Raw genomic sequence first — 13,167 nt, forward strand, 5'->3', positions numbered from 1 at the left:
ACTGGCCTGATTTCACTTATTCATGAGAAGCAAATTATAGACTTTTAGTAATAAACAACACTTTTTATTTTAGTATGACCTGCAGAGAATCCCTCCTAGATTTCAAAACAGTGTAATGTTATCAAAGATAACATTGTGAGACTATAGTGTTTTGTCGGAGGAATTCTATGTTGTGTTTTATGACATTTCAGTTGAAAAATTATTTACTCTTAATATCATATTCAACTTGTTCTGGCAAAGGTCTTATAAAGATTTGTTTCCTTGACTACCCCATGTTACAGGCCTGAGACGTAATTCCATAGCAGTAAAAGAAAAAAATAAAAATAAAATTGACATTTGTGTATAATTAATAACATATCACAGAAAAATCTTGTTAGCATGTCCTGGTTTAAGGCCAGACAGATCCTCTATTGACTCGAGAAAGGCAAAAGAATGACACTCACAAAAATGGATTGGCTGCTCTTTTTCAAGTGCTCTGGATTTTAATCCAGGAACTTATGTGGCAAAAGATTGCTTCCAATTCATAACTGTTTTACCCTGCAGACTTAGGACTGGTTCTTCGTGAATCAGCAGCACTGAGGATCTGGTCTTTGTAAATGAACATGATCAGTTAATTACTTAACCTCACTGCCAGCAGGACCAACTTATTGGAAGCTGTAGGGTTGGGTTTGTCTGCCACCATGCTCCTCAGTCTCTTCCAGCATTGCAATTATCCTTCAAAAAACATCTTATCTATCATCATATTAAAAACCACTCTGAGCTGACTAGTCAGCTTCACAGCCTGTGCTCTTTCTGCTGCAAATTTAGATAAAGTTGACAAAATGTACTTAAAGTCATTCTGTGCACCTATCATCTCCCACATTTCAAATCAATTGTACACCTTGCCAGGGCAGAGCCCTGCTGGATAATAAAATGCTAAATAAATTATAGCTGGAGGGAATAGAGATGACATTGACTGTTGCTAATTTTATGAAGTCAGTGTAAAGTTATATTAGTGACAGTAGGTTGAAAGAAGAAATGTTTGTTTCTGGACCAAAAGAAAAAAGTAAAAGATAAAGAAAAATAAAATACAAGATTATATAATATAATATCTCTAGTGAGCAAAGAGAACTCTGCTGGGGGTATAGGCCACTTGTGATAATAAAATTGACCAAAGATCTTATGATGTTTATGATGATATGCACCTGTAGTACTATTTTGTGAGCACAAGGGATGCAACTAGAACAAGACAGTATAAAAATCAGACTTTCTTCATCCCTCTTTTCATTTTCTCTCCACAAAAGTAATTTTGGTTTTGTATCACAGAATCACTATGGTTGGAAAACTAACTTTACCAGGGCCAGTACTACACAATACTCCTGAGCACCATATCTTGACAGCTTCTAATTACATCCAGGGATAGTAATTCAGACACTCCCCTGTACACTCTATTCCAGTCTTTGATAACCCTTTCAGTACAGAACTTTTACCGAATGCCTAACCTAAACCTCCCCTGGTATAACTTGAGTCCATTTCCTCTTGTCCTATCACTTGTGACTTATGAGAAGAGACCAGGACCAGCACTCCTTTCAGGCAGTTGTTGAGGGTGATAAGTTTTTCTCTCAACCTTCTTGTCTTCTGACTAAACAATGTCAGCTCCCTTAGCTACTTCTCATAAGATGTTTTCTCAAGACCCTTCATTATCTTTGTTACCCTTTTCTGTACTGCACTTTGGCCACAACAACCCCATGCAGAACTACAGGCTGGGGTCAGAGTGGCTGGAGAACTCCCAAACAGAAAGGGACCTGGGGGTGCTGATTGACAGCTGCCTAAACACGAGCCAGCAGTGTACCCAGGTGGCCAAGAAGGCCAATGGCATCCTGGCCTGCATCAAGAATATTGTGGCCAGCAGGACCAGGGAAGTCATTGTGCCCCTGTACTCAGCACTGGTTAGGCCACACCTTGATTGTATACTGTGTCCAGCTCTGGGCCCCTCAGTTTAAGAAGGACATTGAAACACTTGAGCGTGTCCAGAGAAGGGCAACGAGGCTGGTGAGAGGCCTTGAACATAAGCCCTATGAGGAGAGGCTGAGGGAGCTGGGATTGTTTAGCCTGGAGAAGAGGAGGCTCAGGGGTGACCTCATTGCCCTCTACAACTACCTGAAAGGTGGTTGTAGCCAGGAGGGGGTTGGCCTCTTCTCCCAGACAACCAGCACCAGAACAAGGGGACACAGTCTCAAGCTGCGCCAGGGGAGGTTTAGACTCGAGGTGAGGAGGAAATTCTTCACCGAGCGAGTCATTCGGCATTGGAACCGGTTGCCCAGGGAGGTGGTTGAGTCATCGACCCTGGAGGCGTTCAAGGGGAGATTGGACGTGGCACTTGGTGCCATGGTCTAGTCATGGGGTCTATGTTGATGGGTTGGACTCGATGATCCTCGAGGTCCTTTCCAACCTAAGTGATACTGTGATACTGTGATACTGTGATACTGTGAAAGGTGGTTGTAGCCAGGAGGGGGTTGGTCTCTTCTCTCAAGCAACCAGCACCAGAACAAGAACAGTCTCAAGCTGCGCCAGGGGAAGTTTAGGCTTGAAGTGAGGAGAAAGTTCTTCACTGAGAGAGTCGTTCGCCATTGGAATGTGCTGCCCGGGGGGGGTGGTGGAGTCACTGTCCCTGGAGGTGTTCAAGAGGGGATTGAACGTGGCACTTGGTGTCATGGTTTAGTCATGAGGTCTGTGGTGACAGGTTGGACTTGATGATCTTTGAGGTCTCTTCCAACCTTGGTGATCCTGTGATTCTGTGACTCCAGCACTTTAATGTCTCTCTTATATTGCAGTGCCCAAAACTGAACACAGTACTCAAGGTTTGGCCTCACCAGTGCTGAGTAGTGTGGGACAACATTTTTCTGCTCCTACAGGTCACACTGTTGCTGATGGAGGCCCGCATGTGCTGTTGGTCACCTTGGCCACCTGAGCAGCAGATATTCATCTGTCTGCCTATCAACACCCCCAGGTTCTTTTCTGTGGAGCAGCTTTTCAGCCACTCAGTCTCAAGCCTGTAGCATTGCACAGGGTTGTTGTGGCCCAAGTGCAGGACTTGATGCTTGGCCTTGTTGAAGCCCATATGATTGCCTCAGCCCATTGATCCAGCCTCTCCAGGTCCCTCTGAAGAGCCTTCCTACCCTCCAGCAGATCAGTACTCCCACCTAACTTGGAGCCAAATTTACTGAGGGTACACTCAGTCTCCACATCAAGATCATTAACAAAGGTATTAACAGGAGCAGCCCAGCACTGAGCCCTGGGAAACACTTGTGACCAGCCACCAAGTGAATGTAAGTCCATCCACTACCGTTCTCTGGGCTCATTGAGCCAGCCAGTGTTCGATCCAGCAGAGTGTATGCTTGTCCATTGAAATAATAATGAGAAACGAATCTCTGTTCAGACAGAGAGAAAGGAATGAGGTGGTCTGAAAGCCTGTGTGCTCATGCAAGGTGGAGTCATGCTCCCAGCTTAGCCAGGAGGATTCTTTTATTTTATTGCAAAACAAATTCATATACTCAGTCTGAACCTCTGTAGTTGCTACAGGCGTTAATGTGTGTAGGTTTAAAAGGCTGGCCCTGTTTGTCCTGTTTGCCTTATATATTTTTCTTTCCAGGGAAAACAGTGTGAAAAGAGTTAGAAATGGAGATCTTCAGCACAAAACTTCTGTAAACATAAAAAGATGAAGCCTAAAGTCCCCTTAGACTCAACTCCTATTTTTGTAAGTGACTTGTCTCTGTGACATTTATGGTCACTTCCTTCCTTAGAAATGCTGTTTTTCAGTTTTAGTCCACAAAACCTGGACCTTCTCTCTTAACTAACCAACTCATATGAATTTCTCTTGAAATTCACAGCTGTCTTCACTGAATATGAGCACATGAGCCTGCCGGGTTGAGCTGACTCTAAACTTTTCATGTCTTCGGGATGCAAATCCTTTTAAGTATATTTAGGTCATCTCTACTTGATTTTCATGGGGCACAGAGTAGGGACAGGGGAGGGGGAAAGGCGAAACAAGTTATTCTTCATAAAAGAAAGAACACTTAAAAGATATGCTTTAAACCACTCAATTTGAAGTCACTGTCAAAGCTGTTGTGCTCCATGCAGGAACCTAGATATGCTGCGCTTCTGCCTTCCTTAGGTTTGTGCTAGAATTAGGCTTTTTTTCCATTGCCTTCATCTTGCCCTTATTGATTTAAACCATACTGGGGGGTGACTGATAGCTGTCATAGGAGTCTCAGGTGCAATCTAGTGAGTGGTTTAAATTCCAAAGCCAAAGTGCTGGGCTTGCCAGCTTAACTAAAATTGTTCTTTGTATTATTTGCCACTTTCCATATTCTTTACCTTCCTAGCCTGGACACCCAGGAGGCCACTTCCTTTAAAATAAGATTCCCACGACACAAAATCTTAGAGCACCACTTAAAATTGCCCAGCTCATATGTAATTCATCTTTGGATTTCCCCAGCTGGAGATGCTTAGGTGTATATTACGGCCAGCAGACTGTAAAGCTCCAGATATTCAAGAGCTGGATAAGTACCTCATAATAACATAGAGCATAAAATATTCCCTGTACCTCTCAGTCCTCTTCCAGCTCATAGGCAGAGGAAGAAACAGGATAAAAATCAGTGCAGCATTTCAGACCTGATTGTCCTTAACACAAATTCCTCTTTATAGCTGGTTTATATAATCATTCCTTCCAAATTTATAGCTGAGTCACATCCCCCCTAGCCTGCCTTAATGAAAATGAAAAATCAGGTACTAATGTGATTTAACGGTTTTCATCTTGACAGGTGATAAAATGTGTAATGCTCAGTGTGCAGAGGGATGATGCAGTGGAGAAGCCAAAGCCCCAGTGACTGGGGCTGCTGCAAGGGAGGTTTGCAGGGCTAGTGGAGCCAGTATCCAGCACCTCTGGCACACCAGACCATAGTAGTCCAATCACATTCCTGATGTCTGAAAGAATTTGATATTGGCTGTGCTCCTGAAAGGTCCTGAATGGGAACTGAGGGAGGAGAAAGCAATTTATTTCTTTAATACCAATAGCACTGAGGATGATACTTTGAAGAATGAGAGCTGTTGGTTTGGCAGAAGGCTTGAGTGATATGGGTTGGTAAACCAAGCGGTATGGTGGACTAAGGATCTGCAGAATGGCTATGTTGATCTATCTGCTGGTTTCCATGGTCATCAGAGGACACTGTTCTTTACCAGAAGGATGTCACCTTGCATATCTACCTTCCATGTTGCCTGTGTGTTTTGTATTAGAGAAATATAGCATGCATTTTAGATAGAACAGAGTCTTACATTCTGGCTTCTTGAAGGATGTTGCATGGGAAGAGAGCTTATACTCTGGAGCAGTCTGTCAAACTCTTTCTTGTTGCAAAAGACTTATTTTAGGGTGTTTCTGGAGAATAACTTTGCAGCTAGATTTCTGTGATCAAGTTTTTAAGAACATTCAAAATGCAGATGGAGGAGGAGAAATGGGTGTGATTTTCATTGGCAGGTAGGTTTATTAAGCAGCTATTGTTAGGTATCCATTCTTCCAGAATATATATACCATTAAATATCTGGCTTATAGCTTTAAAGATAGAATGACGGAACTAATTGCAACTGACAGCCTTAAAACTTTGGAAACTTTCTAAAATTTTGTTGCTTAAATCCAGTGAGGATCATATGAATGATACAGTTGGATTAATATCATATAAAAGATTTCTTAACATGTGGCTGGGATGACTTCCATAATCTATTTGGGATTACTGTTTGTGAGGAACAAGACTGTGGCAGACCATCCTCAGGAAACTCAGACAAGCATAAGGAAAAGTAAAGACTACTGGAACTAGATATTAGAAAAAGTTCTTTAATTAAACAGTGCTATGGCAGTGCAAAAAATTGAGGGCTCTGCTTAGTCTTTTCCGACACCTTAAAGGAAAAAAAGAGTTAACAAGTTAAATATTTAAGAAGATAGCCTGTACGTTCAGCTATTTAGCCAGTGCTTAAAAGATGAAATAAATCTCCACTTAAAGACCTTGAATAAGAAGAAGGGTTTTATGAGTAGTGGCAGTGGAATTTTGGTTCTGTGCTACATCTCCTGCTGCTGTGCTGTTTGTTTGGCCTTGCCCAGTTAAATACACAAAACTTTTCATTGATTACAGGATTGTATTTTTAGCTCTTACCCAACACAGACACCTTAGTTTCTGTTTTATACATTTATTTTGGGTTCTGATATCACAGAGGTTTAAACAGGATACCGTTTGCTGTGATTAGGAGTGTGCTTTCAAGTATTTGAAAATATTTTATAGATTATAATTAAAAAGAAAGCAGAGCCTAAAAGAAAAATACCTGATACTTCAGCTTCTGTTTTGTCACTGCTGATGAATTGATTATTTTTTATATCTCTTATACCAATAGTAGGCATGAAAGACTAACATTCAAGATACTCAAAAATATTAGAAGAGGGAGGCCAAGGTGGAGTCCTAGATTGACTGTGATGAGCTGGGGCAGGTCAGTGGAAGAGAGGGAGTTGTAGGTCACCTGTAAGTGCAGGGAGAAAGTGGCCTCATGGGAGCCTCCCAGGTCATCTGCAGGTAGGGGGAGCAAGGGACCACTTCCCCAGAATTCTTATTTTCCTTATTTATTGCATTTGGACACATTAAATGGTCAAAACTTGTATAACTGACTGTGTGTGTATATATATATGTCTACATAGATATGTGTATATAGAAAGATGGGTTTGGGGAGGTAGGGAGAAAGTAAACATATGGTTTGGATTTATATAAGAGTAGAGAAATCAAAGGCTTTTGATTTTGAAATTTCAAAGTGACTAAACTGGACAAACATAAACACATCTCTTCCTCCCAAGCAGGAAAGTGAGAGAAAAGTATGCAAGAGCCCACTCCACCATAACCTGTTAATGAAGCAGATCAGCTGTTATTTAATCAAGTCTTTTAATTGAGGGCTGGGATTATTTTATGTGTCTGTTCTGTTGTTTTGTTGTTTTGTTGTTGTTGTGTTTTGCTTTTATTTAACTGAGGGGTTTTGGAATAGCCTGAAAATCAAATGGCTTGACTTATCTAAATCAAATATGCTACTAATCTCCTCATAATTTTGCTTTCAATACAGTTTCTATTTGACATATTTTCAGTTTTGTTTTGTCTTCAATTTCAATGCTTCAGAAGACAAAGCAATCTGGAGTCAAGTGGTGCACAGAGCCTGCTTGATCTTCTTCAAGCCACTAAAGCTACCTTCAATGACTATCATATTAGTGGGATAAGAAAAGGTACAGTGTTCCATGGAAGCAGTCTTTCTTCTTTATGTGCTCTGCTCTGAAATGATTTCTCAGAGTTTTAAGTGGATGCTGGAACAGCGGTTTAAATACTCTGGTTTGATCTGAAAAGCCTGATAAAAAAGCACGGATTTTTTTTGGAATTCTTTTTTCTATGTTTCTAATATTTTAATTTCATTTACTAGTCAGAATGCCCCTATTTTATTTATCTTTTGTAGTGCATATATATATATATAAGGCCACAGAGGAAGACAAAATCCTGAAATTATTTGAGTGAAAGGAAAAATAACATAACAAAGGAGAAGTGGAGAAATTAAAAAGCAATAACTGAGATCAAATGTTATTGATGCTTGTACAGTGTTTATACATATATTTATGACAAGCATTATAATCCAGCTGAAACTTTGCTGCCCTGTTGTCAGTCAGTTAAAAAAAGCATCAGTGCCCTATTCATTGCCAGCTACTTAAACAGACCCCTGAGATAAGAATGAGGGCAATTTAAAAAATGTGTTTCCCATTTCTTGGTAAAGGCTGGAGTCTTTCCAGCATGTTGCCATAGTCTCTATTTACTTTCAAAACACAATCTCTTCCCCTCATTCTAAGCTGCCCACCTATGCAAATGTTACATCTAGGTTTGCGTAACATGTGAGCTTATCCTAGCACACTTATAGCTGTACATCAGGACTCTGTCTGGACCTATAAACAGTGTGTTTATGCATGTGTACTGTGCTTGCAAGGGTCATGCTCGCTGTGGGGCTGGGAAGAAGAAGCAGAAAACAACTCAAGTTGTCCTCATGAGTTGAAAAACTATGGAAAATTTTAACTGTAATTTTTCCTCTTTAAACTTTTCCCTGTAATTTTTCTCCTTATAGTGAATATGATGTCCCAGCAGCATTAGCAATGAGCCAGGGCACTAAAGGCATTGCTATTTCTTTTTAACACCAAACTATTTTGAATGAGTGGTGTGTGAAGCCTCTGAATGGTAGTTTTCCTCAGTTTCTAACTGGCCTGTGACAGTGACATTGACATTGCAGTGGCAGACACTTGTACACTGGAAAGTAATACACTGAGCTTGATAGTTTTAAACAGCAAATAAAACTCAGATCATCCACAGTCTGTTAAAACCTGAGCGAAAGTATCTAAGCAACATGAGAAAACCCTCAGTTACCTTATTTAAATTTTTTACTTGATGAAAACATATTTTAAACCCATGAATTTATTAACTAAATTAACCAGAATTATATTAAAGGTACAAATTCCTCAGCCAGATCATCAGCCAGTGCCATCTTCATTTAAATTGGAGTTATGCTGTCCTACACAGCTTGAGCTCTAGGTCATGGGACAGATAAAGCCATAATTTTTTAAAGCAAACTGTATTTCTGCATTTGAAACGTGATTTTTTTTTTTTGTTTGTTTCTTTTTGTTATGGCTACATATTAATTTCTCCTATGACTTAAGAACCATAAAAACACATTTAATATTAATAAATAAATAAATAAATGTAATTTATGATAACTTACCATTCTGTAAAGTTTATCCTCCAGATCCTGATTAATTCTTTGTAAGGCTAGGTAATTGTTTTGTATCCTAAAACAGAGACGTTATCATATAATTGAGCATATTGCTTTTCATGGTTTTTTTTTTACCTGTAATTTCCATATCAGTGAAAAACCATGACTTGCACTACTTGAAATCTATTTTCTTATCACTCCTCTCACAAGTCATTGGCTGCCCTTGGAACGGAAGTACCACCTACTGCCCAAGCAAACCTTCTTTGTCATGTTTGTTTACTATGTTGAATGGCAAATTTCATCAAGAAGTGAAAAGATGTTTGCTGTTCTGCACTTCTGTGCAGACATTCATTGCAGCATGGGAACTTGCACAAAGAGACTGTAGATTTGCATTAGTCTCAACTGTAGATTTGCATTAGTCTCAAGAATACTATGTCAGATAGGAAGCTTGAAAAGAAAATATATGGAGCTCTCAACATGGGGAATTGCAGCATGACTGTAACAAAACTAACACATGAGCATTGTAACATGACTTAAAGGAGAATATTCCTTCTTTTTTTACACAAGTTCAAGGAATTGCTTATTCCCAACAGCTAAACACACCCTCTTCAGGAAATACATTAAGATAGCTCTAGCCAGGAAAAGGTGGGTATTTATTTTTGTCTGCACCAAGGGGCAGAACAGATTCACAAAATGAGACTTCCCTGATTTTTCCAGAGCGATACACCTTTAGACGGCTTATATGTTAACCTTGACATTGTAAGGAGCAGCCTGTGGGAAAAAAACAATTTTTGTAGTAGCACCGCCCTCCTTTTCACAGAAGATAAAATGGGTAGTTATTTGTTCTTGTTTGCATGTATTACTTCAGCAGGATGTATAACATTTGTGAAGCAAATGTTAGAAGTTCAGTTGGGAAAGGTTTGTCTGAATACATCTATATTTTTCTACTGGGAATCTTGGGTCAATAGGTTGAAGTATTTTCAGTGGTCAGTTGATTTTAGGTAATGGGCAGGTGTCTTCATTGTAAGAGTGAACTCAGATGTAATATATGTTAATTCCACAAAAAGCCACTTCCTCTGAGAAGCCTGGATCTGGATTTAATTTTCCTGATGATCAGGAAGAGACTTTTTGGCTTATTGTGTGATTACCAGTGGTTGTTGAAATTAAAATGAAGACCTCTGTTTGAACCATGTCATGGCTATGAATCAAGAAGTCCAGGTCAACCATTCCTAGCAGTGAAGTGTCTCTCCCTGCTTCTATTGACATTGAGATTATCTTCCTAGATAAATGATCAAAATTCTCTGTTCAAGGACAGGCCAGTGGTGCCCACTGAGATGCACTGAGAGCTCCAGCTGGAGCTCCCACTAATACTGTAACATCTGTCACACAGACCCAGGAGAGTTCTGTGCCAGGGACGGCTACTGTGTGGGCATAAATAATGACATCCCCATGGCTGAGTCTCCCAGGGGTAGAGAGAGACAGCCCCGACTCAGGGCAACCATTTCAAATGTGCATTGTGAGCCTGGGGGGGGGGGGGGGGGGGGGGGGGCAGTATCAGTGTTGTGTACATTTTACAGAGCTATTGAGCAAAGATTCCTCCCCGTAAGGAGAATCCATGGTAAAAGATGTTTTCTAAGGTGGTGACCCAAATGGGATGAAAATCTATGAGCCTTGTACTAACCTACAGCACAAACATTAGTCACCTCTTCTCACAGTGCCATTGTGTAAATGTCCAGGTGACTTAAAGGACTCACTGAAGTTTATAGATCTCTTCATACTCTTGTTAGATGCAGCATTTACTTCTAAGCCTCTGCTTAGACATTTATTTCTGAAGCTCTAATTGTACTGGGGATTTTCACAGCTATTTACCCAGAATCAACACAACAGAGAGAAATCTTAGGGTACCCTGTACCCAGATTTTCATTGAAAAGGCGAAGGCAAAGATGATATTGGTAAATCAGTAGAAGCAATGAGGCTTAAACTGGCTTTGCCTGCAGGCAGTTACTCAGTACTAACACAGTTTTGCTGGTAATGTTGCATGCTGTAGCACAGTAAAGAAGGGTATAGACAAATATAGGGCCTCTCACTGAGACCTGCAGTGCCCCAGTACCTTGTCTGTCATGGTCTGCCACTTTTGTCTAGTAAGGCAAACCAGAATAGGCCAAACATGCTTTGCACTTAGGCATCTTGTGGCTCAGCTGCAGACGGAGTAAAATCAGTGTGAAGTTTTAGCACTTAAAATTTCCTAAAAGTCTGTTTGAGTTCAAAAGCATCTGCATAAATTCCTGAAAGAATTAAAAAATATTGGTTCAGAACTTTTCATCTGGCTTATGAGGGGGGCAAGACATCACTGGGTTTGCTCATCAGCTTCTGTCAACACTGTCTTTCTCTTGACGTGGATAATTGGAAGATTGGTTACCACTAATACAATGCTCTTGGTTGGCCATACTTCCATATTGTAGATGGTAGAGGAGTTTTGCATGAGCTTATTACAGTCTGCTTCTTTTTCTGCAGCTTCTTTTGTCTTTGCCCATCAAATTTCCCCCTGATCTATGGTTAGGTGAAAGCAACCCATAAACTCTAGTTCTGTAACACATTCATTTTGCACTGAAAAATTAACCACTTCCCAATCAAATCTAAAAATAATAAAAAAATCCACAGTCAGTTGTATACTGAGCTTCAGAAAGTGTTTCTATTGAGAATAGTTTGCAAAGGTAGTCAAAATTAGCACAGGCATGTGCACATACACAAAAGCGCATACACATGCAAATATACGGATTAACCCAAAATGGAAATCCACTGTGCCAAAAGAGGTGTCAGCAAGAGTGGGTTGCAAGGAGAGAAATAGACCCAGAAATATATGGAAGAAAGTGTTAAGATATAAAAGAGGAGCAAAGCAATCAAATCAGTCTTTGGGCAACACTGTAAATAGAGGAGAACTAGGGAAAATTATTTCAGTTTGAAAATGATCACATGGGCAAACGGTAACTTAAACCTGTTTGCAGAAAAGCCTGGATAGCCTGAACCTTGTGACGTATGAAACATTTTAATGTTGTAAATCAGCTTCTCTAACCTGTGAAACTGTTTTAGGAACAAACTCTATAACTTATTATCATTTTTGATAGCTTTTTGTGTTGTTCATATTATTAGGTGAAAGCCCATGGGACTCCTGGTACATATATGTGCATACAGTAAGTCAATATTTAGAGTCTTGACCGAATTAGGTGATGAAAAGTATTCTGAACTTATCAAACACTACATGCCTATGCTCTAACTCAGCAGACAACACACTCGTAAGACTGCAAATCATCAGTGGAAAGGAACTTCACCAAGAGTGTAGTTTAGCTTTGAGGCTTCTGTTAAAACACTAACTTGTTCTAAAAACCTCTTTTCCCTCTCTGCTGTCACAAGTTACATGGACTTCCTTAACTAATACAGCCACAGGTTTCCTGTTCAGAACACCCCTTCAGACTGTGAAATGTCTTTGGCGAAACAATTGTGTGTGGGCTGATCTCAATCCTAAATATATGTTTGTATGAGGTTTTTTCTTGTGTCTTAAAATAACTTTCTGGTAAAAGCTGGGATGAGGACCTCGCCAAGTTGACACCGACAACAGAGTCTAAAGCAGGAAACCCAGTATGACTTCTGGAGATTAATTTCAGTTTCAAGGCTGGTAATTGAATATTTTTTAAAGTTTATTTTAAAAAGCCAGGCCAATCATAAGGATTATGGTGAGGTATATAAAATCCCCTGTCTCTTTTCAGTCACTTTTCTAAGCTGAACCTATGCTTTACCCTTATTATTTTTCAAATTCACTCATCACTGTCCTGATCTCACTTCCACCAAGCTTAAAGAAAAAATCCATCTCTAAGTGTTAGTAGAGAGATCCTAAAGCTGACCACTGACCTTCCTGCTTGCGTAAGAGAGGAAAGGTCTGGCAGCACCGCAGGCAATTCTGGAAAAATCAAGATGATAAAGGCTGTCAGGAGTAGAAAAGGATGGTCATTCATCCTCTTTGAAAAATTCTACACTTAACTGTAATGGAAATTTAATAACAGAAATATTTCATAGTATACACGTGGGATATTTTTACGCAACACTTCTTTATTAGGAGAGTTGAATTTCTCTCCCTGTGCAAGAGATAAACTGTTAAAACTAATTCTAGGTCCTTTTTTTTCTCACACTTATTTTCCTCTGGGACATGTTGCTGACATGCTTTTGAAAGATGGGGGTTTTGTCAGTCATTATCTTTCTCCAGGTTGAGAAATCTAGCTGTTCAGCTTGTGGTATGCCTTGCTATTCTCAATAGAAACATTTGTAAAGCTTGCCTCATAAAATAATTTGGTCTTCCAATATGATATGTCT

At 39.9% G+C, this 13,167-nt stretch overlaps 1 protein-coding gene across 6 annotated transcripts in view; it reads right to left on the reverse strand.

Annotated features, from left to right (window-relative positions):
* The window catches only part of BEGAIN (brain enriched guanylate kinase associated), a 168,688-nt gene that overhangs the window by 48,044 nt on the left and 107,477 nt on the right, over window positions 1-13,167 (reverse strand). For all 6 annotated transcript variants that reach the window (XM_068160134.1, XM_068160133.1, XM_068160132.1 and 3 more), the window contains one exon: window positions 8,812-8,878. In XM_068160134.1, the coding sequence (XP_068016235.1) occupies window positions 8,812-8,878 (67 nt within the window). The remainder of the gene's footprint in view (window positions 1-8,811; window positions 8,879-13,167) is intronic.

This window comes from Melanerpes formicivorus, unplaced genomic scaffold (assembly GCF_026170545.1).
Source record: "Melanerpes formicivorus ecotype bairdi unplaced genomic scaffold, bMelFor1.0.p_v2 SCAF_48, whole genome shotgun sequence".
Classification (NCBI taxonomy): Eukaryota; Metazoa; Chordata; class Aves; order Piciformes; family Picidae; genus Melanerpes; species Melanerpes formicivorus.